This window comes from Platalea leucorodia, assembly GCF_965183815.1.
Source record: "Platalea leucorodia genome assembly, chromosome: 1".
NCBI classification, from domain to species: domain Eukaryota; kingdom Metazoa; phylum Chordata; class Aves; order Pelecaniformes; family Threskiornithidae; genus Platalea; species Platalea leucorodia.
In genome coordinates this window covers 35710468-35726268 of record NC_138823.1, presented here as the reverse complement: position 1 = coordinate 35726268, position 15801 = coordinate 35710468, and the positions used below count along the sequence as shown (strand labels likewise).

The following is a 15801-nucleotide window of genomic DNA, read 5'->3' as shown; positions in this document are numbered from 1 at the left end:
GCCAGTGCTCTAGTATTGCAGGTTTCTATGTTAATCATTGTACATGAGCAGTTTTAACTAGTAGTAAATAATTTTTTTTAATGTTGGCCAAGTCTTGTTTAGGTTCATCTGCCATAAAGTTCACACTGCGTATTAGTGACATGAAGTTCTGAGCAAGACTACGTCCTTAGCAACGCTGACTAGTCATACGTTTTTATGAAGGTGGCTGAACATGAAAACTGCAATGTAGAGGAAGAATACTTACCCACTTGTAGTATAAACAACTGTCTAGATGATATTGGGAAGGAACAAAGGATCTAAACTGAAATCTGGTTTTAGCTCTCAAACTTTCGTTTTTATTCCCCCTTGCTATTTAATGATGACAGTAACTATTCTCAGACTTGAGAATGCTTGGCTGGCTCACTACTGAGTAGGAGCAGTGCCTGTAGACAGGACTGTGGCCGGTAAAGAACAAGAACTCTAGGAAAAGCAGCTACTACAGTCAGAAACATTACCTCTTTAATTACAAAAGAGAAACATGGAAACATGCTTCTAGTGTTCTAATACAAACATCAGTCTTAGCGTTTTGTATTAAGGCAGAGAGAGTTTCCCGAAATGCTTCTTCCAAATTTCAGACTCCTTTAAAGTTTGTTTAGGCTCCAGAAAACGCAGCAGAAAGATGTAGGTTTCTTGGCATTGGTGTTCATTTTCTTAATCTTTTTGTTCTTGCTGTTTTAAAGGTCTTTTAAACTTTTATGTAAAAATAAAGCTATGCACAAGGGGACATGAACAGTGCTCCAGTTGCCGAATCTTCTTCCAGGTTCCTTGGCACTGAGAGTTGCCAACTGCTTCCCAGTGTAAGATTTTACCTCTGAAATGTGACAGTAAATGAGGAATTAAAACTCTGAAAACTCTATTTCATGTTACTAGGTTGTGTTGTGTAACATGCCAGAAGATTAGATTTGCTTAAAAATGTAAAACTTTAATTAGCACATCTAGCTCTTAAAATGCTTTCTGGAGTATACAGGATGGTGGATTGAGCAGCTGGTTGTACAGATATTGAGTAGTATGCATAGTAATAAATGTATAGATCAAATAAAAATCTGTTCCAAATATTAAATGTCTACTTTCAAAATTACTGTTCTAGAAACCGGGTGTGTAGGTTTGAGAGGAGTACTGGTCTGCCACTGTTACACCCCAAATCAGATTTGGATTACGGCAGGAAATACCATTTTTAAGTAAAAGCACCCGTAGCTGTAAAAAGACTTCTTGCACTGCAGGCGTTGCATCATCACTTCACAATAGTAAATAAAGCATTCAAAACACTGAACTCTTATATTGAAATTATTTCCCAATTTTATCTAGGTTTTAAAAGCAATTTCTGTGAGAACTGAAAGGGTAAATCTTCTGAGCTCCACAAGTGATATGAGCTGTTTCATTTTTTAGGTATAACAAATGCAGCTTTTAATAAGACCTTGAGAAGTCTTAACTTCTGTACTGGGTTTTGCTAGAGAAGGGACAGCAGAAAAATGGCTTTCGTTACCGCTCTGCGTTATGGCCATCTCCAGAACAACGATGCGTGTCAGTATTCATAGCTGGAGGCTGGCAAGCTACACACACAGTATGTCCTTCTCGTAGGTACTGCATCCATCGAGCGTACGGCCGATTCTCCAAAGCACAGTGGTGTGAAAGTGATTCTGTTTTAAATTCCACACAGTATCTGCTCAGAAGGAAAAGTACTAAATTAGTTATGATAGATAAAGCACAAGCTAGGTATCCACTTTAAATGTACTTACGTATCACACGGGGGGTATTTGTGAAGTGCAAGTTAGACATCATCATTGCTAACAAGTCCATTTCTGACCCTAACCAAATTAATGGATTCTTAAAAACATTACGCAAACTATTTCTCATTCCATGCCCCAGTACAGTGCTTTATATATAATTTCACTTTCTGGTTGTGTTCTGTATTCTTAAATTATGTTGAAAACCAGGTCTCGGTAACCTGTACTTTTTTCTTCTATGCTGCTAAAAGAGAAAATGGAAAAGAGGTTTTAAGAATACCGAACAGGTTGTTGTTCTGGGGAAAGTAGCATAGGGCGAAGCATTATGAGCATTACAGACCCAGTAGGAGCCTAATTTAAACTTCGTAACCATCTCTACTGGTAACCAAACAAAATTTTTTACTGCTTGTGTCAATTGAATTAAAAAAAAGGTCTCTTGAGACGGATCACATTCAGCCCGTTTTGTTTGTTCAGAGACCTACGTCTAATTTCTCAGACTTATGTATACATTCAGCTTTGGTTTAGCATTATTTACTGTTTGCTTTCAAAAGCAGCTATCCTCAGATTTGCCACGACCCCAATGTCTAATTTAGGGCAATTAGCAAGTAATAAAAACCAACATCTAGAACATGCAAATGAACTGCAGGAGGGAAAAACAGTACAAGCCATAGCTTATTGTTTAATTATTGCAAATCTAATTACATTTTTCTCTGTAGCCAGCTATTTTCTGTTGAACAAGATGACCCACATGCATATGATAAATAGATTACCCAGCTGCTTCTTTGTCTGAAGGCCAGAGAGAAGATGCTGCTCGTCGTTTTCTTTCTTTACCGTATTCAGAGGTAGTTATGAAAGCAGGGACTGAGGAAGAAAACAGTTACGGTAAGGCAGCAAGACACAGTTGAGTCATATTTCAATTACTGTAACAGCGGGTGAATGAATCAGGAGCTTGTGGATGCTGATGCTGACTGACTTTATTGAAAAAGTGACAAAATGTTGGCAACATCAGACCTCACCCCATTCCCTACAGCTAAGCTCTCCTTACTCAGAAGAAATATATCTAGAAATGCCATCTAGTCTGTGAGGAAATAGGATGTGCTGGAATCCTACAAGGAGCTCTGTTTGCTGTTTCGCACTGAATTTGTGTTCTAACTTTGCACTGAGAGAGTCTGATACTTACTGTGGGGCTTAAGTCAAGAAACTGAAGGAATGCATGCAGCTTAGGTGTTTACTTAATAGAAATTAAGAAAAGCCTGAGTAGGAAAAAAATACAAGAATAGAATGAAGAGCAATATGACAGTAGAAAGTAAGATTTTAAATTGCATTTTTCACCAGCTAGCTGCAGATAGATGCTTTTTTTTCTGTTCATTGACATCAGTAAAATTTGTGAAGGCCCCGATGGGCACACTGTACAGATAAAGAGAGAATACCATGTTCGTGGCCGCAGTCCTCTCCCTGGTAAGTCAGGTATTCCAGGCAGCCAGCCTTCTCCTCTAGAGCAGGACAAGGTTCCCCACCGTTTTTAGGTTCCTGTTGTACATAGCGCCTACGTAGCCGCAGATTGGGTTGGCATTGTTCGGCACAGCCACTCCAGTGGCTCCACTCCCCCACCACGCATGGAAGAGCTGCAAAGCAGTATTAAAACATTACTAGTAGTGAAGGCTTCTGCTTTATCAGAATTGCTCTCAAAAACTTGACTAAGAAGACTTTTTTTTTTCTTTCTTACACACTTTTATTTATAGGGTTTTAAATGCTCTCCTAGGAGTTTGTATCCATATTTAACATTCAAACCTGCCTGCAGTGCTTGGCTCCCTATTCCATCCCTTGTCCAGAAAGAAATGGCTCCTCCTGGAAACCTTTCATTGTGGGGTTCTTCTGTTCCCTCTTCTGAAGCACACGGTGTTAGCCCCAAAGGAGACCAGCTCATGGATTATCCAGACCAGTGAGTGGTCTGACCTACCTTGGCAGTTCCTACACCACCAGAGGTTGTTTGAAGACTGCAACATAAAGTAGCAGAATTCAGGAAGCCTTTCAGCTCTTTGATTCCCCTCAGATGGATTTCTAACCCCTTTTCCTCAACACTGAAATATGTTCCACTGCTACAGCTTTGTTGCCCTGTTTTAACACAAGGTGTCCTGCCCCATGGTCCTTGCTGCAAAGACAATTTTTGGTGATAATTTTGGTTTTGTTTAGTCTCAGAACAATGCAGGGGCATGTGTAGAGTTGTGTTTCTGTGTCTGTATAGCTACTGATATAGATAGAGCTTTACAACAATGAAGATATTTAAATGTACTAAATAAAATGTGTGAAAATGTGATTTTAAGGCCCTCTTTCGCTCATTCCCAACTTTAGAGCAGTCCACTGGATATTTGAATTTTAGTTCTCATGGATCACAAACTTCCTCTGAACTTGACCAAAACATTATGGGAAAAGTATCATTGTTTTGAAAGTAAACTTTGAATCATAAGAAACTGCATTTCCCTCAGACAGAGCATCAATAGTACAGGTACCATACACTTGTACCTTTGGTCTCTCCTAACCCAGCCTAAATACTGAGAGGTACAAAGAACTTCCCTCTTCATCTGTTAAATTCGCACATACTAGGTGAGCTCACTGAAGGTCTGAGATGAAGAAAGAAAGAAAAATGCTTTGTTTTGTATTCTGTGGTATTTTTCTGGCAACTGTTGAAACCTTTAGCCCAGTTTATGGCCTTTGACACCTTTTTGATTAAATAACACGCAGGTTCTTTAGAAAAAACCTAAATCATCATAATATGTAGCGAATGAGCCCTTATTTCATGTTTGTCACTTTCTGTAACCTTTACAGGAGAGATGTAAATGATAGACTAAGCATCTCTTAATTTCAATATTGTCTTGAAACTCAGAAATGCTCAGATCTATCAATCATATCTGTTATCCCCTAGCCATTTCCTTCCTCATTTTATTCTCTGCAGTGCATCTAATAATGCTGGCATGCTCCTTGTAGTTCTCATTTATATTAAGTATGATGCGCATTTTTGCGAACTATAATTCTCCCTTCTCTTGCATTGCTCATTTATATTCTGGCAAAACAGTAGCTCTGTGTCAGCCTTGCTCATGTAAGCCTGGACAATATGCCAGATATCTTCCAGGTGGACACAAATAATCTACTCTGGAAGAAAAGGTTTTGCAGCCTGATTCCCAGAACACAGAAACAGGTGATGGACACATTATTCCTGAGTAAGAAGCTACGTAACACACAAGTCTTTGCTTTATTTGTCCCTTAACACAGTACACAACAGTAAAAAACCTACAGCTGTTCCACATTTTTCCATGAAACTGAACTTTCCTTAGCCTCGTCTCCAGGAACAGCAAGCCCCAGGTTTTGAAAACTGTGCGGCCTAACAATTTCACTTTCAGCAGTCAAAATGAATACTACAGCTCTTCAAAACTGTACTGAGCGCTGACTCCTGAGGGGCTGGATGCGGATGATCTCTGGGTGCTTATTGATGGAACAAACACAACCCCCCTCCACCGAGGAACTTCAGGTCTACACAGCCTCGGCAGGCAAAGCAGTGAACGAACAGGTAAGCAAAATGTTTTGCACATGGGCATCCATCAAGAGGAAGAATCATCTGAGGATAAGCAGTCATTTCCCTACGCAAGTAGTCCTCAATCTGTGGCCTATGAGGACATTTACTCTGACCAGTGGTCCATTCCCAGTAGCCTCTTTTCCTGGAGGCCACCTGGTAGGTGCTCCAGGTTGGGCAGCCGCATTCCTCCGGGCCGCTTCCCCTCTCGTCAGTGTGTGTGCCCAGAGGGAACGTCCTCTGCCTGGACACCAGCAGCAGTACCAGCTTTCCCGTGCGTGCACGGCATGCTGCTGGGCGAGCAGGGAACAGCTGGCTCTGCAGCTCTTCCTAACCTGACGTGAAATGAGACAAGCAGTCAAAACACTGCAGCGCTCTCTATTAGTCCATGGTGCTTTCCCTAATATCATTAGCTGCTTTTTGTCCTCTGATGGGCTTGCTTTTTCAATAAAGTTATAATTAATGTCATGTAAATGAAAGACTAGCACATAGTATCTTATAAAAACCTAAAGGTGCCTATGTTAATATTACAGTTTCTTATTGATACGGAAATTCCCCAATTCTTCAGACTTGTTTTCATTGCACATTGCAAATAGGCCTAGAATTATTTTCCATGTAGTGTGAATCACATTTTACTTTGCTTTTCCACTGCTTTATAAAGGCAGGTCTTCAACGTGACACTGAGAGAATGGTACAAAATATATGTTATAATCAATGGTTGGGCCATCTTAAATTGCTCATTCCTCTCATTATCTAGTTAAATGAAGTTTTTTCCTTTCCCTTGTATGCTGTTTCCCATTAGCTTGTAATGGAACATATCACATGTTTTCAATCTTTTATTTTCTGTATTTCCTGATTACAATTTAAATCCCCAAGATTTGCAGCTTAACCACTAGTTATGTACTTGTATCAGTGTTGCAGGAAAGTGATGGGACCAAACTAGTCTTTCAGGAAAATATTTTATGCCCTCTAGGATTCTGCCAGTACAAGACATTGGGAAGAAAGAGTAAAATGTGATAATCTCTTTGGTGTTTGTGACTTTTCATAAGACAGAGAAATTGCTGGGTTTGCTCTGTCACTACATCTCTAATTTCTTGGAGCACTACAGACATCATAAAGCAGATAAAACCCCTGACAGAGGCTACCTGGCAGATGTCGTTACCACACTGTTACAATTCCCCTCCTTTCCTCTCACTGTGCATGTGTTCTGACCAAACTTCCCCCCTTTTGAGTGGCCCAACAGCACCGGGAGTAGGAGTGGCTGAGGATGCTGCACCCCACGCCCTAAGGAACTCCACTGAAACAGAACCACAGAGCAGCCCTGGGCATTGGGCCACCAGTTGTCCATCCTGCTTAACCATCAGCATTCTCTGGCATTTTCTTCTACTTACTGATAAACACCTTCCCAGACCGCTCCTGGGTATGATTCGTAGAACAGCACTGGTAAATAACATGGGAAAAAGCATATGGGTCCCTTTGCCGCATGCAGATACCTACCACTGCACCACCAGGCACTGCCCTCAGACACGTCAAGGTAGCCCAAGGCACATGACACAGTCTCTGTGGCTGCAAAGTCACCACTCTTAACATGTTGCAGACATTTGTTTCAAGCATTTTGAACGAGAAAAAAAGAAAACCAGTGATAGCAAACATGTCTTAGACCCCACCATGGGATAGCCAGGACAAGTGCTAAATGTAGTATGGACCTCACAGTCTTTGCCACCTAGCCGCTGGGCCAGAAAAGAGTCCTTGGCCCCACTTTATTTAATAGTACAAGCATAGAGTTCAATGCCTGATCACACATCTTTGTTCTACCTAGAGTACCCAAAGGACAGTAAGTGTCATCTAGCCCGGTTTCCTTATCTGTTGACTCTCTTCCAAGTTGGCTGTATGAATGACCTGCAGAAGTAAGAATTTCCACGTAATTTTAATCCCATATTAGCACCTTGATATGCAGATAACATCAAGTCTAACATCACATTCTCCACACAGAAAACTCCCAAAGGGACTGAGCAGCTGCATAACAAATAAAGCAATGACTTCACGTCTTACTGGAATTAAACCAAGCTGACAGCTAAATATTGGTCGTCTGCAGCAATACATGGCAATTTTATGGTCATCAAGATTTAGAACAAGAAGTATGAATTGCCTTAGTCATGTGGAATAATAAGAATATTGGGTTGCTAGAATGGAATTTAGCCAGTGGGATAACAACGTCGCTCTTGCAGTCAGTACCCAGCAACGATTAAGGGACAGTACATCAGCTTTGTGCCTCACTGGAAAGATGTCAAATTCCCCAGCATGACAGAGAATGGGTCCCAGAGCTGACATAAAAGGAATGGTGCCATCTCTTGAAATAGAAAAAGAAGTATCAGGGACCCATAGCTACATCCATATGGTCTCTGTCGATGTTACTATTGGTCCAGCTTACTTAACACAATGATGGTAGATGATTATTCGTCAAAACAATGAGAAGGATGGAAGTCAATGGAACCTGAAGGACAGGATTTGTGCTCAGGTACCTACCAAAATGTAGAAGCTAATGAGACACTGGGAAGTTCAAAAATACACAGAAAAATTACATTGCTACCCTATGAAACACAGCTTGAGTGGTCAAGACTTTTTTTTTTTTTTTTTTTTTTTTCATTTACAGCACTGTGAATCACAGATTTTTTTCTGAGTCACACTCTATTTAATTTTTTCCCATCTCTGGAAAAAAGAGGATTACAGTATCTTCACTGAATCACTGCACAACATATGTGGTAATGTATAAGGATCTGTGGATTCTCTCAGCGTAACCACTTCCATTCAAATGACGAGGTCATTCCTTTTTCAGGCTTTCTCATTGTACAGTAGTTTCTATTTAAAATGCTCTCTGTGTACAAAAATACTCTTTCTTCATTGTTAGAACTATAAGGAAATTTATTTTGAAAGACCTGTAAAGAAATTTATTTAAAAATCCTTGGACTTAGGTTCAGCAGCCCATAGACTTCTGCTGAGCCACCTATTTATAAAGTACCACACCTACTATGATTTTTAGGCATGACAGAATTTAACCATGGTGTTGGCAGCTTTAGGACACCCCTCCTTTGAGTGGTTTCTATTATTTTGGAGCATTGGTTTTGTATTATTCCTAACACATTTCTTGGTTACATATACTTGAGGCACTTTACACTTTTCCCAAATACTTCATCCTGTTAAATATTTGCAAAAGGATGAAATGTCATTTCAGCAGGTGGTGAAATCATGAGTGGTGAACAGGCTGGCAAACAACTTGTAGCATGAGAACTACTGGTCACCTTTCTTCACATTTTTGTTTTAAATTTTTGAACTCTACATTCAAAACAGTATTTTGGAGCGAACTATGCCAATAAACACCCTTGGTGTCATTAAACACATGGACAGAATTTTAGAAACACACAATGGTGAGACCTCAACATCCATCAGGAACAAAAGCGATTTTAAAATTTCCAGCCATACTTGTCTAAGTTGATACAAACTGCCGCTGGAACTATTCAGAATTTCTGTTTATACAAAATATAACTTACTGGCTGCTTGCAACAGAAAGTATATATGATCATTTGACTTCTTGTGATCAGTTTGTAGGGTTGGATGTATGAGTTCTAGGACCACCTGGCCAGGCTGCCTGGCCACCCGTGCTACACCCATGCAAAACGTCCTGCTCCCTCTGCTTGCGCTAGCGTTGCTGCTCACACACCTGGGCAGGAGGCAGTGCAGGGAGTCAAACCAGCCAGAAACTGGCAACAGAGAAAAGAGAAATAGTTTTCTGCGGGTTTAGCTCCCTGAACAGGGCTGCCAGAGACTGTCAAATTCCAGCTCTGGTGCAGAAGAGAGAGAGAGACAGAGAGGCTTCACTGCGCCTTCATCTTTCTGCCTGGATCTAGGGCACCCGCTGTCCACGCAGGGTAAAAGAGAGGCAGCACAAACACATCACGGCTTTTGAGGCAACCGTCACTGAGCTTGAGACAAAAAAATACCATCTCGATAATGATAAGGCATCATCAGGTGCCAGAAGTCGTGCCAGAAGTCGTGCCAGAAGTCATGGTAATAAAAGTCTCTAAACTAGAACTTTTCAAGCACAAGTTTGAGCTTCTTTTTGAAGAGCACAGAAATTTATATTGCATTACCACTCTGTTTTAATACTAACACTATGCACCTTTATTAGCTCTCTCCATACTTGAGTATTAAAAATAATTTGATTTACTGAAAAGATGCAATATGCTGTAACTATATGACAAGCAAACATCTTGTCGGTTTTCTCCCTACTGATTTTCCTGAAGAAAGGTCAATATATAAAAAAATGTTAATTTAAAGATGCTACCTTCTGTCAGACCTCGTGGTGCGTGGTTTTTTCCCTTCTGTTGTTCTGGAGAGATTATTTAGCAGTCAGAGAACTGACCATGTTTCCTCTGGAGACCTGGGGTCAGAGTTCTGCTCTGCTGAGTCTTTTGTGCAGCTTTACCTCACCTAGGACAGGTCTACGCTGTCCCACAGTTGTATTCCCCCATCCCAAACCAGGCAGGCACAAGCCAGCTTGGGTCCCAAAGCTATGTGGCTCTGTCAGCACAGTGCTGAGCCTGCTAAATGCACCCTAATTAGCAGGACCGAGCAGCGGAGACTCCTAACTTTTTGGCTGCAGCCTGGTGTGCATTCAGCCAGCTGGGAAGAGATGTTAGGCTGAGTACTAGTGCTGCACCTGTAAAGTCAGGGCAGTGTCCTGCATCGCAGACGGAGGGAGGAAGGACAAATTGTGAAGACCGCCAAGGGCAGAAATACCATCGAAAGAGGGGGTGTAAATACCTACAAGGCTGCTGGGTCCAGTTTGGTAGAACCAGGCCATTTTCCCCTCCTTGCCACTGCTCCCCCGGGAGCTAAGCCTTCCCCCGCAGCCTGGCAGAGGACCCTCTCACTCATACCCCTGTGCTTGTTTTGAAGTCCTTGCCTTCACGGTGGATCCTTGCTGATTCCTGCCCCTAGAAATGAGGACGAAACCTCACCCTGGGGATTTCCCCCATTATTTCATTGGTATTTGTTTGGCAAGACATGAGGAGTCAGCTCAGAGACACAGGCGGTGCTAAATGAATCTGCCTGTTGTCTCTGTAATCCTACATCCCCACTGTAATCGATGTGTGGGATAAGCATGAGTGAAAAGTAAGTAACATCACATTTTAGAGGGAAAAGAACTTCAGACAGGCAAACCCCAGGCACTGTATTACAGCTGATCCAGAAACCTAGCAAATATCTAGTGTGGAAAAGTCTCTCTTCCCACTCCTGTGCCTGTTGCTGCCCTCACACAGCCCCAGCCTGGTCCCCGCTCATGCCCCCGCCCCGAGGCTCATGCCACCGGGGCGGAATTCGGCCTTGCAGAGCCTCCTCACAGCTGAGACCCTTACCGCACACCCCATCTCCACACCCCAGGAAAACTTCCACCCCACAAAGCACCGGCAGGCAAGCAGGTGAGAATACCTGGAGAAAGGGACGGGGGTGCCCGGGGGACCCCCGCTGCTCAGCCTGACCCCCACCCACGCCCAGGGCCGGGGCGGGACGCACCTACCCGGGCACGCCTGGCCGTGGTCGTGGCAGCAATCCCCGGCTCGCCGGCATCCTCCGTCGCAGTAGCAGGTCCCGTAGCCTCCTCCCTCCCTCCATCCCTCGCCGACACAGGCAGCGTCCCGGCCCTCGCAGCACTTTCCCAAACAGCTTCCCCCGACCCCGCTGCCGGCCCACAGCAACCCCAACCACAGCGCTCCCGATAACGCCGCGCCGCCCATCACCGTGCCGCCCCGACTCGGGGATCCCGCCACCGCGACGCGCTCCGGGGCGGGCTCGGCGGGCAGGGAAGCGGAGGCGGGGGGCGGCCGGCGCGGTCCTGCCCGGCCCTGCCCGGCCCTCCCTGCCCGTACGGGCAGGGAGGGCCGGGCAGGGCCGGGCAGGACCGCGCCGGCCGCCCCCGCGATGTCCTGCACAGTGATGTATCACGCACTGGTACATGACCTGCACAGCAGTGTCACACAGCCACGTCCTTGCCCAGCGGTGGCCCTCACAGGACCGGTCTGCACGGCAATGTCCCACCCAGCCGTGCCCTGCACACCAGCGACTCAGAGAGCAGCCCGTTTTCTTTCTATTTTATTTTTAAAGCTCTGTTTCCAGAACAAACAGAAGAGGCTGTACTCGCAGGTGCACAAGAAAAGCAGGATGGATCCCCAAGTAACCTCCTAAAACACAAAGATTTGAATTCTGGTTTTCAGTTCTCGCCAGTCCTAAGAGGTTTTCAGGATTAATGAGACGTGATCATTTTAGCCAAAAATCAAATCCCCAAAGTAAGGAGTGAGGTGACTGCAAAAATATGTTAGCTTTACACACTTCAATTTGCAGATAGTTAGCTACTAAGGAAAGAGACATCTGGTCTCCCAAAGCTGCCTACAGATGGGAGGTAACAGTCTATTATATTATCCGCTACATGTGGGTACTTGGACCCCCTGAGACAGCTCGGGCCAGCCAGAGTTTAATTTCTTCTACCCATCACAACATTGCTGTTAAAATGTTGTTTAAATCCCGGAGGACTGGGTCTGCGCTGTTATCCCGTGTGCCGCTAATGAACCTACTGGCATGTTGCCAGCCTAAAACTTGAACCCGTGGAGAGCAAACGTCGGGGGAGTTCCTGCGGTGGGTGAGAGGAGAACAAGACTTGCAGCCTGCCTCGCTAAAAGGCAGTGTGAGAGCAGGAATGCCTCTTTATGTTTTCCTTTCCTTTATTGGATTCTTGTGGTTCACCTGAAAGGCAAAATATTAGCAAATCAATGTAGAAACTACCTTTATAAGCGGACGATAAATCGTGTGCGGGTGACTTATGCTAAAGGGATAAGCCAGTAAAACTTGGATGAGTTTGGAACAGATTAAGAGAGTGGCTTTCTCTTAGTGGATATGTTTACAGAAAAACAAGAAACTATGTCTGCAATGGTCTAGTAAAAGAAAACAGAATACAAATGAAAAATGTTAAAATTTCTACTAGATGCAGTAAAGCAAATTCTTCAGAGCAACCAGAAAAAAAAAAATCTTAATTAAAGGAGAGAGCAAGCTCACCCAGTTTGTTCCAGCAAATACTTTGTTTTTTCCCTTTTAGTTTAGTTCCTCACTGTTAGGGGTAGAACTAGGTAACTTGTGAGTAAGGACAAAGAAACAGCAATGTGTTCTCGGGCAATGAAGCAGCATTGAAACCCTTACAGGCAATTCCAGCAAAATAGGCAGAGATTTCCTTCTAGTTTGACATGAGATGGTCTGCAGAAGGTAGGTGTTGCTCATGCCCTGCTATTTGTTATCTTTTTGTCATGCAGATAACTTTAGGAGGAAAAGCAGTTTTGGGCAAGGCTGATATAAAAGGGATGAGTAGGTAAGCTTAGGGAATGGGCAGAGCCCTTGCTGTCTTCCTCGTAAGCCACAGAGGAGCATTGCATGGAACAGAGGTCACCAGTCATCTGTTCCACATGCGCCCTCGGTGCCGAAATACTTCTTAATCTCAGAGGTGAGGAGAAATCTCAGGACTGTATTGTAGTCCTCTCAAAAGCAGGTGTTGCTGCTGGCTCTCTGAGCTTTTGGAAACCATGGTCTAGCTCAAGTTGCCAGCCATTTTTGTACTTTTCTGCTATTTCTGCCCTATTTTAGCTTTGGGTACTCAAAACTCAAATTCCCAAACTAAAACTGCAGTATCATATGGTAAGAGGGGAAAAGAAACCAAGACTGTGAAACATGTTTTTCGACTAATTTCTCCAACATGTAGATGGTTCCAATGAGTCTCATTCCATTGTTTTATTTCCAACCAAAGTGTCCCCATTGCCTTACATGGAGTTCTCCTTGGCTTATAATACCACAAAGACAAAACTGAGCCAAATGAGCTCCAACAGTAAATTAGAAAGAGAACTAGTTTCTATTATTTACCATGCTTACCAACTCTATTATTCACCATGGTTATTTATGCTCTCTCTATATAAAGCATGTAAAGCCGAGCCAAACTCTTACTCTCTGTCAAGTCCTATGGTGCCTGTCTACCCATATTAGGCAGAAGACTGAAAACACCTGCAACTGAGAAAAGCTTCAGTCTGGGAGCAAAATATATGTTTGATAGCAAAATACCTCTCTTTTATTTTTCAAGTTTAACTTACAGCTGCAGTGACTTTGAGGACCTGATATAAGGACTATTCAGCTCAACTTCAAAGTCTTTTTCAAATACATAACCTGTCAGCCTGCAGCATTCCACATGCCCACACCTCCTCACGAGCAAACTCTCTGGAAGGTCTTAACTTGCACAACTAGAGCTCATTTTTCTTTGCTGCTAGGAAGTTAATCCGATGGCAACAAAATGAGATGACTTCAAAGATCCTACAGGGCATTTCTTTTTCTTTTAGACCTGTGTTTGCACACAGCTCTGTTTATGTTACAGAAATACCCTTCTGAAAGCAACCTGCTTACATTTTATATTGAGACAACACGGTGACTGATGTGACAAAGGCTGTCTCCGTCCTGCTATGCAGGATCACACTTCTGGGAGCACCACAGTCAGCTACAGCTTGAGTTTGTCGTAAGAGGCCCTTGTTCCCCTTGTTCTGAAAAAGGAAACTTTCTCCTGATAAGAAATAATCCCTGCTAAGGTGAATAACCAAATCATGGTGTTTGCTAGTGTAGCTGTCAGCTTAAAGCAATAGCAACATTTTGTATGTAAGAAAAATGAGGGAACAATTTGTCTTCACTAACGATCAGCCTGTGTAAGAACACAGCAGGTGATACATAAAAGAACGTTTCTGTTGTTTCATAGCCCGTGTTGTTATACAGAAAGCACAATGCTGTTTCAATGACTAGCTCGAATTGCTCATAAGAGAGCATGTTAAGTACCTGGCTATATTTGAGAGAGGTCATTTGCTGAGCAAACAGCCTTCCCCTTCCACCCGCTTTGCCCTGGCAGTCCTGTCAGGTGCAATCCTGCATGGGAGACACATTGGCTGGCTGCGTCTCAATTACAACCATTGATTTTACTTGGGGTTGGTAATGATGCATGAAATTGCTCGAATTCTAGAGGTTAGTGGGAATATGGCAGAGCTATCTATCAGGGTATTTTTATCTGAGTTTTAAAGGCCTTCACCCTCCCTGTAAGTTACTGAAGAAATGTCCAAGTACTGAGATGAACACAGAGCTGCCGTCGAGCTTCCATGTAGAAAAAGTCCAGCAAATCTGTATGGCCAACATAAGTGGATCAGGGCTGGAAAACATCTTTTTCCTCTTTTTTTCCCTGAGCTTCTCTTTTTACAGGTTCAGGGAGCTAAACTGAAATGAAGCACCTGAGTCAGCGTGAGGAAGAGGAGGGAGCCCAGGGCAGGGCGGGCAGAGGGCAGCAGGACTGCCTCCACCAGCAGCAATTAGCAAAGAGACTGGCTCAGCTAGTGCACGTGGTAGAACATTCTCCTTACTCTATCAGGCTGCAACTACATCTTTGTCTGAAGAAACAGCCTATGGTTTATGGAATAATAGTATCGCAGTCATAAGTACATTCTCTTGTGTTAGTTCTTATTTTATCTTAATTCTAAATGCTATTATAATCTAGAAGTGTCAACATGATGTCATTCCAATTTTCATTTCTCTTAGTGATGTTGAGAACAATATTCCCCAGGAATCACTCACAAGGGAACATGCTGAGTACCTGGCAGTGTTTGAAGAAGAGCATTTGCAGCATAACCAGTGATGCATAAAGTGATGAGTTTTCTAACTCCTGGACCTGGAAAGTCACCCTGTTACTCAGGCAACCTGTCCTGGTTCTTCAGGCCAAATAGGCCACTCATGCTTTGCTCAGATGTGAAGACATTTACTCATGATGTGTGAGGAACACAATCTACTTGACTCCTGTTTGTTAGCTATCTTCCTGCAGGGTTTACCTGGTAGTTTTACTTTTTAAATGCACATGATCAGCCAGAGTAAGAGAAGGTGGCAGTTTAACATAAGCACTTCCCAAAACAGAACTGCCTCTTATAAAATAAGCATCCCAGGATATTATTCCACATACTTCCCCATTTCTTCTGCTTTTGGGTTATTTTGTTTGGTAGTTACAGACCCCCTCTTTTCTGTAATCATGACTAAATCAATTACTTCCCTTCCTGATGGAGGAATCATTATTACCATTTTAAAGGTAGGAGAAAACGATACTGAGAGATTAGGGCCCCTATCCAGCAAAACACTTCAGCTCTTGCATAACCTGAGGCACATAATAACCCCCCACTGCAGGACTGTTCACTTGTTCCAAGTTATGCAATCTTGGAGGATTTACTGAACCTGGGCCTCCTGGTGTGCCCAAGGGCTCCCTGAGAGGCAGCTCCTTCACTCTCAGCTGCACATTGCCGCCACCAGCCTCTCCTTGCACAGCCTCAGAGCATCCACACTACTCTGCCAGATGTAGAGCAAACATTA

At 43.3% G+C, this 15801-nt stretch overlaps 1 protein-coding gene across 1 annotated transcript; it reads right to left on the bottom strand.

Annotated features, from left to right (window-relative positions):
* Positions 1–732: 732 nt before the first annotated feature.
* Positions 733–11123, bottom strand: SBSPON (somatomedin B and thrombospondin type 1 domain containing; the record flags this gene model as incomplete). Its single annotated transcript, XM_082314039.1, has 5 exons — positions 733–850; positions 1523–1699; positions 2534–2624; positions 3194–3388; positions 10907–11123. 5 exons carry the CDS (start codon positions 11121–11123, stop codon positions 733–735), a joined length of 798 nt encoding a protein of 265 aa, XP_082170165.1.
* Between the last annotated feature and the right edge of the window lie 4678 nt (positions 11124–15801).